Consider the following 11,769-nt stretch of genomic DNA (forward strand, 5'->3'; position numbering starts at 1 on the left):
GGTAAGTTTCCATCTTTTTTAATTTTCCCGCTTCGATTTCGCTCTTGCTTCCACTCTTCTCTTTCTCTCTCTCTCTCTCACTCTTTTTTTTTTTCTTTCTCTCCTTCTTCCGTTCTCGCATATAATATATATATATATACACCGCGTGCGCGCCTGTTTCCTTCCTTCTTTCCGTTCTCTATCGGTCTATCGGCTTGCCCCTTGGTGTTGCGAAACGGATCGGTTCGGTTTTGCCGTCCTGAACGATCGCGAGTCACAAAAAAAAGAAAGAAAAAGAAGAGTGGAGAACTCGGAGGAGGAGGAGGAGGAGGAGGAGAGAATGATTGATGGAGAGAACGAGAAAAGACGAGTCCGGGGACGCAGCGTGGTACGCAGAGTATAATGCGAGGCGTTGTAGCACGGAGCAGCTACGAGACACGACGAGACGAGACGAGACGAGACGAGACGAGACGAGACGAGACGAGACGAGACGTGACGTGACGAGACGAGACGAGACGAGGTGCGACGTATCGAGGCAATCGGAATCTAATTCCGAGAGAGGCAAGGTGGATAGAACGATATTTGGAGAGATACACCTCGGTCTGTTTTTGTAGCGCGTGCACAAACGACCGCGTTCGAAACGAAACACTTGTGTTTTACGTTTCCGAGTCGATCGACCACGGATCGCGACGATAAAGTCAACACTTGTGGTTTCGTGAATAATTGACGCGGGCGCGCGCGCGCTCACGCGAGATCCTCCTCAGTTTCTCTAGCGATCAGATTGCGGCCAATCGCAAGGGCGTTCCCAGTTGACATTTTCGTTCGAACGAAACGAAACGAAACGAAACGAAAGAAAAGAAAAGAGAGAGAGAGAGAGAGAGAGAGAGAGAGAGAGAGAGAGAGAGAGAGAGAAGAAAGGAAGACGCGCGATCCAAGTAGCTGGTCGTCTCGACATCTGCCGCGAAACTATACGATATCGGGAACGGGATACCCCTAACGGGCGCAGATATTTTATTAATCGTTGAGCACATAACTTGTTACGCACATAGTCGTGAGATAATGGAATAATATCGGGAGAGTCGACGATAATGCCGCCTGTTGCTCGATCGATGATTGTTGGACCCGGGGCGAGTCGCCGGCTGCCGTGCTTTTCTTCGCACCGATTGCAACAATTGGAGAGGAGAATCGGCAATTGGCGGCGGCGCGTGTTGCCTTTCGTTTTACGTCGTTTACGCGGAAAGAGTTGACCGAGGACGGGGCAGGGGCAGGAGCGAGAGAGAGAGAGAGAGAGAGGGAGAGCGTGTTGTTTATTCGCAGACGTGGTTCGTTCGTTGTAAATTATTAGGGCAATTGCGTTGTAAAACGCGGGGTCGCGTATAACGCTGCAGAGACGCAGCGATGGATCGCGTTATCGCACGGCCGCGGAGATCGGATCGTAAAGAGCTTTAGGCGCTGCTCGCGTTTCGCGACGGCTCGAGCAATTTCGAGACTCCGGGCCGGAGCCTCGTTAAATCCATGATCAAACTCGTGCATGACAGTTTTCGGTAGAGAAAAGAAGAAGAGAGAGAGAGAGAGAGAGAGAAACGAGCGACGCTTCGAATCGAACGGAATAGACGGCTGGATGACGAGGTGGAAATTTACAGAAACGGAAGGCGCGAGACGCGAAGAGACACGGCGCGACATTCGATTCGGCGAGAAATGGGCGATTGCGTAATGCGCGCGATCGCCACGGATGCGCGTCATCCCTTGCTGCGTGCGCACGCGCTGTTGCTCAGTGCGCCTCGGCGAGAGAAAGAAAGAAAAAAAAAAAAAAAAAAAAAAAAAAAANCAGTGCGCCTCGGCGAGAGAAAGAAAGAAAAAAAAAAAAAAAAGAAGAAAAAGAGGAAAGAAAAAAAGAAAAATATCGCGTTTCTTACGCGATCGTTCGCCTTTTCTTTTTCTTTTTCCTTTTTTTTCTGTTTCTCGATATCGTTTCGCTCGCGCGAGCACGTACGCACGTAGCACACTGGCTCACCTGGGATTTTCATTTACGCCGATAAGAATTTCCTACTCGACTGATAAAGAAAATGGCCTCGCGTCGTGTTTGCGACTCTGAATTGTGACGCAACCCTGTGCTGCCCCTCCCTCCCTTTATCCCTCCCGTCTCGCAAGAAAGAAAAAGAGAAAAAAGAAAAAAGAAAAAAAAAAAAAAGAAAAAGAAAAAAAGAAAAGGACAGAAATGGAAGGTAAAACGTGGCGAGCGATGGAGCTTACCCGGTCTTGCGAGAATGGGAAAGTGGTATATATTGGACCAACCTTCCGTGTTTCCGAATGGTTCTTGACCGCGATTCCTCGGCTCTCGCACCATTTTCCGCTCCTCTTCTACTCCAAATTCCGCGCTACTCGCTGGATCGATCGCACGCAGCAGCGGCAGCAGCAGCAGCACATTCGAATTCGCGAGGATCGTACGCGAGGATTCGAAGAGACAGACTCGAAGAGGACGCGGAGAGCGCGTGGCGCGTCGCCGCGAAACTCGACCGCGGAACTAGAGAAACGGCCCTACGCCTTCCTGGCGAACCCGACGACTGAAATTATCATTTTAGCTGATATACTAGCTAATGTAAGGATGCAGTTTTATCTCTTATTATCATGGGAAACGAGATAAATCGCGATAGTGTCGTTTATTTTGACAACGGCGTGCCTCTTGCCGATGGCTCGACATCCCCATCGGTGGTCGCGAACGCGTGACATTCACGCGTTCGTCCGCAAGCGGCTTCACTCGTACCACAGCCCCTGGTTCGTTCGAGCGTTCGACCAACCTCGCGACATTTCGCCTCGCGTTTTGCCCTTTTTTCCCCCCGTTTCTCGTTTCACGGCGTTTTTGTCGACAGTTTGTCGAACGTCGAGAGAAGAAATCGTCTCTCCGCTCGTCGATGACCGTCGAAGCGCGTGATTTTCTCGCCGGGTGTTGCGAGTGACGGTGCGGCGGCGCGGCGTCAGGAAAAGGGGAGCGTGACTCGGTCGATTCCTTATCGTTCGTTATCAACGATACAGCGCGAGGCAATCTACTCGTTTCCTTCGTTCTCCCGATAAACAACGAATTTTTTTCGATCCGGAGCGAAGATACGGGGCAAAGATGGACGAATCGTCGGTCGGTGCGATCTAGCGCGGAAAGTTCCGCGCGATTCTCGCCAGCGATCTCGCTCGCGCTTTGTCTTTCGAAGGTCGCCTATCGACGAACGAGGAGGCGAGGGGAGGTCAAACGAAACGAAAAGACAAAAAGACGAAAGACAAAAAGACCAAAAAAAAAAAAAAGGTGGGGGGGAGCAACGAGCAGTCGGCGTTATCGGGCGAGTATTGATCTTTATCATCGACTCTCCCGTTAATCCGGCATCGAGATTCTTTTTTTTTTTTTGCGCGCGACGAAAACACGGTGTGCTCTCGCCGCGAGGAGAGAAAACGAAGACACGACGGTTACTGTTGGAAAACCGACAATGTCGACAGTGGGATCGACAGGGGTAGTTAATTGTGGATCGTAGATCCGGAACTAACCGTAGGACGTTATTTATTGTCGATCTTGAGGTCCCTAATAGAAAACGTAAATCCACTGCGCGTATAAAATACTGTCGCATGGAGTAACAAGTTGGGAATCGTGGTCGTGAAACCTTGGCGTATGACGCTGCATCGTTTGCAAAGGTGAATCAGTGCGCAGAGGGTCGCTGATGTAACCAGCCGACGCTGGTCGTCGAGATTCGCGAGGTAGGAACCATTGGATGGCGATTCGTCCATGTGGCAGCTTCGGAGGGCTCGAACGATGGGAGAGAGAAAGGGTTCTAGGGCGTTTCGATCGACTACCACGGCCTTCGGTCTCGACGAAGCGCGCGCGCGAGAGAGAAAGAAAGAGAGAGAGAAAGGGAAACAACGATAAGGAGAGCGGGTGCGAATGATTCACCGTGTTACACCCTACCAATGGCCCCCGGGTGTACACAGAGAGAGAGAAAGAGGACCGACGACACCGAGTACCCGATCCCGTGGCAACAAAATGGCGTGTTGGAACAGCGGAGAGGAGAGGAGAGGAGTAAGAGCGCGAGGGGAGCGGCGACACCTCTCGCGATGCGTGCGCGCGCGCTAGTTAGCTCTCTCTGCCCCCAACCCCTCGTGACGACGCGTTATCTCGTTCGTGAGCTAGCGAGCGGCCGCTCGTTATCGACGAACAAACAAACGGACCCCTCTCCGCGTTCCCTCTTTTCCACTCGATAGCCAGAGATTCTCGCCGACACTCTCTCTCTCGTCTGTCTCTCCCTTTCCTTCCTCTCTTTCGCCGCCGAGTTTTCCCTCGAACGAGAGAAAAGTCGACGAGCCTCGAGCAGTTAAACGAGCTCGGTGCCGCGCCGCGGTTCACCCGTTCGGTTCGATTCGATTCGATTTCCGCGTCGCGTATCCTGAGAGAAACTCAAAGTTGGGCGCGCGATCGCAGGGGGTGGTCTCTCTCTCTCTCTCTCTCTCTCTCTGCGCTAGTCGGCCGGACTTGAGGCTGGACCGTCCAACCATCCATCGAGGTGTCGCGGAATTCTCTCGCGATGTGTAACGTTGCACTCGCCGCTCGTCGCTGTACCGTAATCTCACGGCACGCTCCACTGTGAACCTCGGAACCCGTCCAACCAACGGAAAGTGAGATTTTCTGATTAAACGCCAGCCACCACCAACCCCCGCGACAGACTTTGGAGATAATTCAGGTAAAACGATTCTCGAAAATTGTAACGTACGTCGCGCGTCGGTGAAATTTCAAACCGGTTTCTCGACAACGATCGATTGAGAGTCGAATCGTTTCTGTACGCGTTTCCGTAAGCGAGTCGTATCTTGTCGTCCGCTGGATTAAATCGAAGCGTCGATGAAACGAAATCGACGGAGCCAACGACGTTCTTTTGGATGACAGCAAACACGGCAACGAGGCTCGCGAGTCAACGACCGTGTTAATCCACGTTTTTGGCGAGCAAACGCCAAACAACACTCGGAGGAATGTCCGAACGGAAATGCAAATGCCAGATGATGGTTACAGAGCGGAAGAGTGATGTCCGACGTTGTTACGTACAGCGTTTCTCGGTAGCGTCGCGACTCAGCGGGCCGCTAGAGAGAGGCAGACAGGTAGACTCGGTCGCGTGCTCGCTCCGGAAGTCTCGAAACTTGACATTGTCGAAGGGAAGTGTGACGCGAGTCAGGGTAAACAGCGGTTCGTTCTCTCGGCTTTTTCTCGAGACGGACGAGGCGCGCCGTCCGTCCCTTTGCCCCCCACCCCCGCCTCTTCCTGCCGCGAAGCCTGTTTTCTCTTCCGGTCGTTTTCCAAGCGTTCCAAGGCGAATCTCCCGTCTCACTCTCTCTCTCTCTCTCGCTCGCTCGATTCTCGATTCTCACGTTTCTTCCGAAACGCGAGCGAGTCGCGTGCCAGAGCGGCTTCGTCACGAACGTTTACCTTTTCGAGGACGAGGGACGGTCGTCGCCTAGCGTTTCGTTTTTTCGGATCGGTTGAAAAAGGGTGTGCCGGTGGCTGGCTGTTGCAGGTTCATCTTCGCGATGAAGGAGACGCTGACGAAGCAGGAGATCAAGCGCGAATGGGAGGAGAGCGAGGTCGAGGAGGATTCGCCACGGATGGCGAGCACAACGTCCGACGAGCAACAGCAACAGCAACAGCAACAGCAACAACAACAACAACAACAACAACAACGATCGGCCGAGAGTCCTCGAACGGTGATTACCGCGAGAAGGCACGTGCGCACCATCACCACCGCCGGGCACATAACCGAGACAACGGTGGCCGAGCCAGACGCCGATTCGCCCGATGCCGGACGACTCGAATCTTCGCAGCAACATCAACAGCAACAGCAACAGCATCACCTGCACTATCATCACAACCACCACCATCTTCGTCACCATCCTCGATCGATCGACGATCATCAAGCAACGTCCCACCAACAGCAGTCTAGATCGCGCGCGTACGAGGACGAGCAACAGGCGAGCGATCCAGGATGCAGGAGAACGTCGCCGAGTTTCGTGCAAATTTCTCAGACCGAGGCCGAGATGCAACAGCAGCAGCAGCAGCAGCAGCAGCAGCAGCAGCAGCACGCTCGTCGCAGCGAACAATCTCTCGTCTACTTGACGAGCAACGGTGAAGAAGTGCGCGTCGAGGTAACGGAAGCGGTGGATCCGTCGAGCGTGCTGACGATGAAGGAAACGGTTAGGTAAGCAAAGACGAAGGAGATTCGACGATCGAACGACGAAACATGATTTTCCTTGATTGCGAGAAGGTACGAGACGCCGGAGCCGGATAGAACGGACGCTGATCGCATCTACGGTGGATACTCGACGGACGGGCAGCAACAGCAGCAACAGCAGTTGCGGAGGGACAACAATCACGCGATCCCGGGGCAAACAACGGTGCACGAGAAGCGAATCGTTCACCAGTCGTCTGGTGGCAGTCAGAGATACAGTCCACGGGAGGGAGGTGGTCAGTCGACCGGTGGAAGATCGTACCAGCACGGTTCGTCGCCGACGGTGCTGGTTGCGACGAGCGACGATTACGAGAACGGTGGCGCGATAGTCTCTCACGCGAGCGGCGCGACCTGCGTCGGGGTGCAGCTCGATTCACCCGCCCCTTCGTCCTACTCTCCGCCGATCGCTGCCGACGGTGGTGGGATTCGCGCGACGACCGTTGTCGCCAATCAACAGCACTCGGCTCAGCAGCAGCAGCAGCAGCAGCAACAACAATCGCAGCAAATCATCACGGGGTTCGTAAACGCCGACGGCGGAGTGAGCATCAAGTACGAGACCGAGGGTGGAAACGTGGCAGCGACGAACGCGGCGGTGGCTGCAGCGGCTGCAGCTGCTGTCGCGGCCGCCGTGCCGGTCGACGGTGGTATCAAGGTATCGAGCACCTACACCACGCTCGAGACCGTCTCGATACCGCAGTCGCAAACCGTTCAGTACCACCAGTACATATCCGGCAGCGACACGTTTCAACAAGCTTCCACCTACACCTACACCAAACCCGGCGAACAAGTGATCTTGGCGTATCCGTCACCGGGTCAACTGTCGACGCGCGTCACCGGGGTGAGTAGCGAGTGGCAGGCAACGTAGCGGTAGTGAAATGAATGAAAAAGAAATCTGTACGACGCCGAACGATTGAAATTGGGATTTGGGATTCAGGTGGAGTCGCCGGGAAGCGCGTACATGAAGGGCGGCGATCCGACGCTGGCGTCCTCGCTGGGAGGATCGCGCGGCGTGCCAGTGCCTCTACACTACAGCCACGAGCAGCCAGGATCGCCGGGCTCTCAGGTGACGTTGTACGGGACCGGAGGCCCAGGTTCGTACCCTTACGGCAAGCCAACCACCGCCGACAGTCTCTCTCGCGGAGGGGGCGGCGGCGGCGGCGGCGGCGGCGGTGGCGGAGGCGGCGGCGGCGAGTACTGGTCAAACGCCGGGACACCGTCACCGCCGACGTTCGACTGCGTCTCGGGCTATCAGAACGTGACGGCCATCTCCGTCGGCGACGCGGCCAACATACAGCTGTACTCTGGCGGGGCGTACAGCGTCTCGACCGGGGCCACCACCACCGTTCCACCGTCACCGTGGTCGAACCTGCCGCTCACCGGCGGCGAGGAGGCCGCTTTCGACGGGACGATCGTCGCCGATCCCAAGGAGTGCTTTGGCTGCGGGATCCCGACCACCGCCTGGCGAAGGGACGAAACTGGCCGTTGCTACTGTCACAATTGCGTCTACAACAAGATGAACGGAGTGAACAGGCCGGCAATGAGCAGATGCGGCAAACCGAAGCAACCTGTTGCCCCGGTAAATTTCCTTCTCCTCCTCCTCCTCCTCCTCCTCCTCCTCTTTCTCATCTCTCTTTTCCCGCCATCTCTCGCGCGTGGCGAGCGTCGTTCGACCGGCGAAATAACCGTGGCAACAGACACAAAAAAGAAAAAAGAAAAGAAAAGAAAAGAAAAGAAAAGAAAAATGGAAAAAGAACGAACGTTATCTGTTGCCGAGAGCAAACAATCGCTGCGCGAGCACTCGCGTCCCGGTTGTTGTTTACTCTGGTTTCTACGCCTCGAACGCTCCGATTTTCGCGTTGCCGGCGATAATTTCTCTCTTTCTCTACTTTGATCTCTACCCCTTGCAGACGGGTGTACGAAGGACGGGCGTTCAGTGCGCCAATTGCAAGACGAGCAACACGACCCTCTGGCGGCGGAACAACAACGGCGAGCCGGTGTGCAACGCTTGCGGCCTCTACTTCAAACTGCACAACGTGAGTTTTAGCTAGCCCCCTCTCGCCGGTCGAGTCGACGACCGACGATTCCTTTCGGAATCGTCGAGTTTCGGCGGTAGTGAACGTGGGCGCGCCCGAGGTGACCTAAATCTAGAGCGAAGTCGAATCCACTCCGGGATTTCCAAATCCATCGATCCAGCCGACAGGCGATCGATTGGGAGTCGAGAGAGAAACGCGGTCACACCGCGGCGGTTCGTGATTGTAGGTTCTTCTTAGTTGGCGTTACGCAACTGTTGTAGCTTTTTATCTAAAGCAGCGTGTCGTCGCCCCGGTGCTCTGATAATCGTTCCGAAAACGTTGCCGAAACGCGCGCGTGTCGGTCGCGTAAGGTGCACGGTTCGCTGCATCGTCGTTTCGAAATCACATCGATACGACGCGTGCGTGTGCGTTTCTGTATGATATTACTGCAGTATAATATTAGTGCCCTGGACAGTCGGGACCGAAAATGAACGTGCTCAACGAGGAATGACGTAGAATGAAAAAAATGGAGATAGTTATGGTCGGCAATCAGTTGTTGTTGCACACACCAAAGGTATTCTTCTTCGTTTCTTTCTCTCTCCAATTTTTTTTCTCTCTCAAACAGTTGAGTAACTCTCAGAAGCAGTGTTCGTTTGCGAGAGCAACTCGCGACAGTTTTACCCTCAAATGGAGAAGTACCTAAACAGTGAAGGTAGCATTCCGCGACCGAGCAGATGCGTCATCGTCGCGTTCTCAGTTATGACGATTAGTCGCCAGTTTCAAAAATACGCGAACAAAAGAGTGGAAAATGCGCGGTCACTTGCGAAAGCACTGGTGTATCGATCAATCGTCGATCGAATGATGGCTCGCGTACGCGTCGGACTACAACGAAGTGAACGTTATCGAGTAATTGTTTCTGTCGCGATCGAAAACGCCGATACGAGTAAGTAATTACGTTTATCGCGTTTCCACGAATTCGATCAATCTCGTGCGCACGTTCGCGGAGAAACAACCCACTTGCCCTCTCGCTCGGCCGCTTTCTTCTGTTCGATCTTTCTTCGACTGTTGTTCGTTGCGCAGGTAAACAGGCCGCTCAGCATGAAGAAGGAGGGAATACAGACGAGGAAGAGAAAGCCGAAGAATCACTCGGGGATGAGCGGGAACTTGGCTGGTCCGAGCGGCATGCACAAGACCGAGATTAAGTCTAGCTTACTCGGTGAGTCTTCGGTGAGCAAGTTTGTCATTCAGTTTGTCCTTTCCGTCTTAACCGCTTTCCCCCCGCCTCGCTTACTTTTCTCTTCGAGAAAACGAGATCGCGAACGAACGCTGGTGTACCTACGTATCTTGGTCCGCTCTTTCGGACGGTGATTTGAGAAAGGAACACGCGTCGGATGGAGATGAAAAAATTTATCGTCGTCGTCGTCGTCGTCAATCGAGAGATGGGAAGAGAGCAAAGAAAGCGAAGAGAGCGAAGAGCGGAGAGCGGAGAGAAACGACCGTGTATAACGATCGATTCGAATCGTTGGTTTTTTTTTTTTTNTTCTTTAACCTTCCAGTGGACTCGCTGCAGTTGAACGTGTACGGGAGCGGTGGTAGTGGTGGTAACGGGGGCGGGATAGGGGCCGATGCGGCGACGAAGCAGGAGGACGAGAGCGAGCCAGTGACTGGAACAGGTACAACAGGTGGTGGTGGTGGTGGCGGCGGCGGCGGCGATGGTGATGGCGGTAGTGGTAGTGGTGGTGGTGGTGGTGGTGGTGGTGATGGTGGTGGTGGTGGTGTTGGTGGTGGTGGTGGTAGCAGTATCAGCGGAAATCGCGCCGAGAACGAGACCGGAAACGGTAACGCGTTGGAAGGGAACGGAAGATTCGACGAGCGTCGTTCGACCGTAGGTACACCGATCGCGGTGCGATCGAGCCACGCGCACTCGCCCCTCGCTTTACCCACCGCCGCAACCCTCAATCGACAGACGACCCTTACGTAAGTGCGTCAACGCGCTCCTTACTTGTGACTTACTTTTAGCGATTAGCATTAATTTTTCACACGTTCTTTTTTCGTCTTTCGCAGCGTGCCACCACTAGAGCCAATCGCTAGTCAAGCTGGTTGCGATCTCTTTTCGGTTATCACTTCCACCACGACAGCCCACGTAACGAAGAGAACGTAACGAAGAGGAAAAAGAAGAAGAAGAAGAAGAAGAAGAAGAAGAAGAAGAAGAAGAAGAAGAAGAAGAGGAGGAAGAAGAAGAAAACGAACAGGACAGACGAAACGAAGAGAAAGGAGAAAAAAAAAAAAGTAGAAGAAACGATAAAACAGACAGTCGAAAGTTTCGCCACCAAAGTTAAACGTCGCGCGGTGCCGAGCAATGGCGACGCGAACGCCACTGTTGGCGACGACTCGAAAACGACCAGCGCATCGATCAACTTTTTTACCGACCAAAGATGCTCGCGAGAGCCAGAAACCACAGACGACGAGGACGTGTACGAACCGGAAGAACTTCGACGCGATTAATCGTGTACCTGCACCGTTTCTTGGATTTCCTGTTTCGTTTCTAGGCGAAAAGAAACTAGACGTCGATTCGTCCATCGTCCAATGTTTCGTTCTCTTTATCTACCCGTATCTGTTTGTGTGTTTGTTCATCTACTCACTTGTCTGCTTGTCTGCCATTTTCTCTCTCCCTCTCTCTGTCTCTCTCTCTCTCTCTCTCTCTTTCTCTCTCTTTCTTTCCTTCCTTCTCTCTACTCGTCTCCCTGTTTCTTTTCCCCTGACGACTTCTCTCTATTTATTTGTACTTGTAAAACCGAACACATAATTAAAATCGCCACCGAAAGCGGAGTCGGTCGCGACTCCACTCGACTGCGTTAAAAACTCGCGCTCGAGATGCGCGCAACCTTACCGACTAAATACACTTTACCGATTGCGCTCGACCGTACCGACGGACGTCGAATGGCGACTCGGTCGGACGACTTCGCCCCCTCTGCGTGCAAAAGGGAAACACTAGCACGGGCGTTCCCCGTTTCTTTCTCCCGCTGCTCGTCGACCTTCTCGTTCCTATCGACTTTTTCCACCTCGGACGCCTTTGTTCCTGCCTCCGTGAAGGTTTCGTCCGCGCCGCGCGATCGATCTCACGCGTTTCCTCTAGCAGATATACGCGACGCATCTCCCACCCAAAGTTGCCCACTATCGCGTATGTATCCAAGTGTAAGCACGTACGCGAGCGCGAGAGGGCGCGAACGTACTCGCGTCGTAGGTGTCGCAGAGACGAGGCGAATTCTGACAAAGGACGATAAACGCGCTTGCGTGTCCCAACATGAACCGATGCGTTTGACGAGCAAGCTGGAAACTGGATACGGTCGAGACGCGACACGTAGGAAAATGAAGGACGTATTTATTTGCTGGCACGTAAGGTCCGGCGCGAGGAGAAGCGCGCGACGTTTCAACGCCAACAGTCACACGTGCCTTACGAAATCATGTTCGTTCGTTTGTTTTTGTTTTGTAAAGGTCTGTGTAAAGAGCTTGTGAACGAATAATAAAAAAAA

General features: G+C 53.6%; 1 protein-coding gene across 1 annotated transcript in view; it reads left to right on the forward strand.

Annotated features, from left to right (window-relative positions):
* The window catches only part of LOC122532341 (box A-binding factor-like), a 10,893-nt gene extending 362 nt beyond the window's left edge, over positions 1 to 10,531 (forward strand). Inside the window, exons 1-10 of the mRNA XM_043661047.1 lie at position 1; positions 5,517 to 5,628; positions 5,674 to 6,194; positions 6,261 to 7,062; positions 7,159 to 7,346; positions 7,380 to 7,800; positions 8,132 to 8,257; positions 9,317 to 9,452; positions 9,793 to 9,909; positions 10,301 to 10,531. The exon at position 1 is cut by the window's left edge and continues 362 nt beyond it. Coding sequence (XP_043516982.1) covers positions 5,530 to 5,628; positions 5,674 to 6,194; positions 6,261 to 7,062; positions 7,159 to 7,346; positions 7,380 to 7,800; positions 8,132 to 8,257; positions 9,317 to 9,452; positions 9,793 to 9,909; positions 10,301 to 10,314 — 2,424 coding nt within the window. The 5' untranslated portion in view covers position 1; positions 5,517 to 5,529 and the 3' untranslated portion in view covers positions 10,315 to 10,531. The remainder of the gene's footprint in view (positions 2 to 5,516; positions 5,629 to 5,673; positions 6,195 to 6,260; positions 7,063 to 7,158; positions 7,347 to 7,379; positions 7,801 to 8,131; positions 8,258 to 9,316; positions 9,453 to 9,792; positions 9,910 to 10,300) is intronic.
* The last annotated feature ends 1,238 nt before the right edge of the window (positions 10,532 to 11,769 follow it).

This window comes from Frieseomelitta varia, unplaced genomic scaffold (genome assembly GCF_011392965.1).
Source record: "Frieseomelitta varia isolate USP_RPSP 00005682 unplaced genomic scaffold, Fvar_1.2 scaffold_448, whole genome shotgun sequence".
NCBI classification, from domain to species: Eukaryota; Metazoa; Arthropoda; class Insecta; order Hymenoptera; family Apidae; genus Frieseomelitta; species Frieseomelitta varia.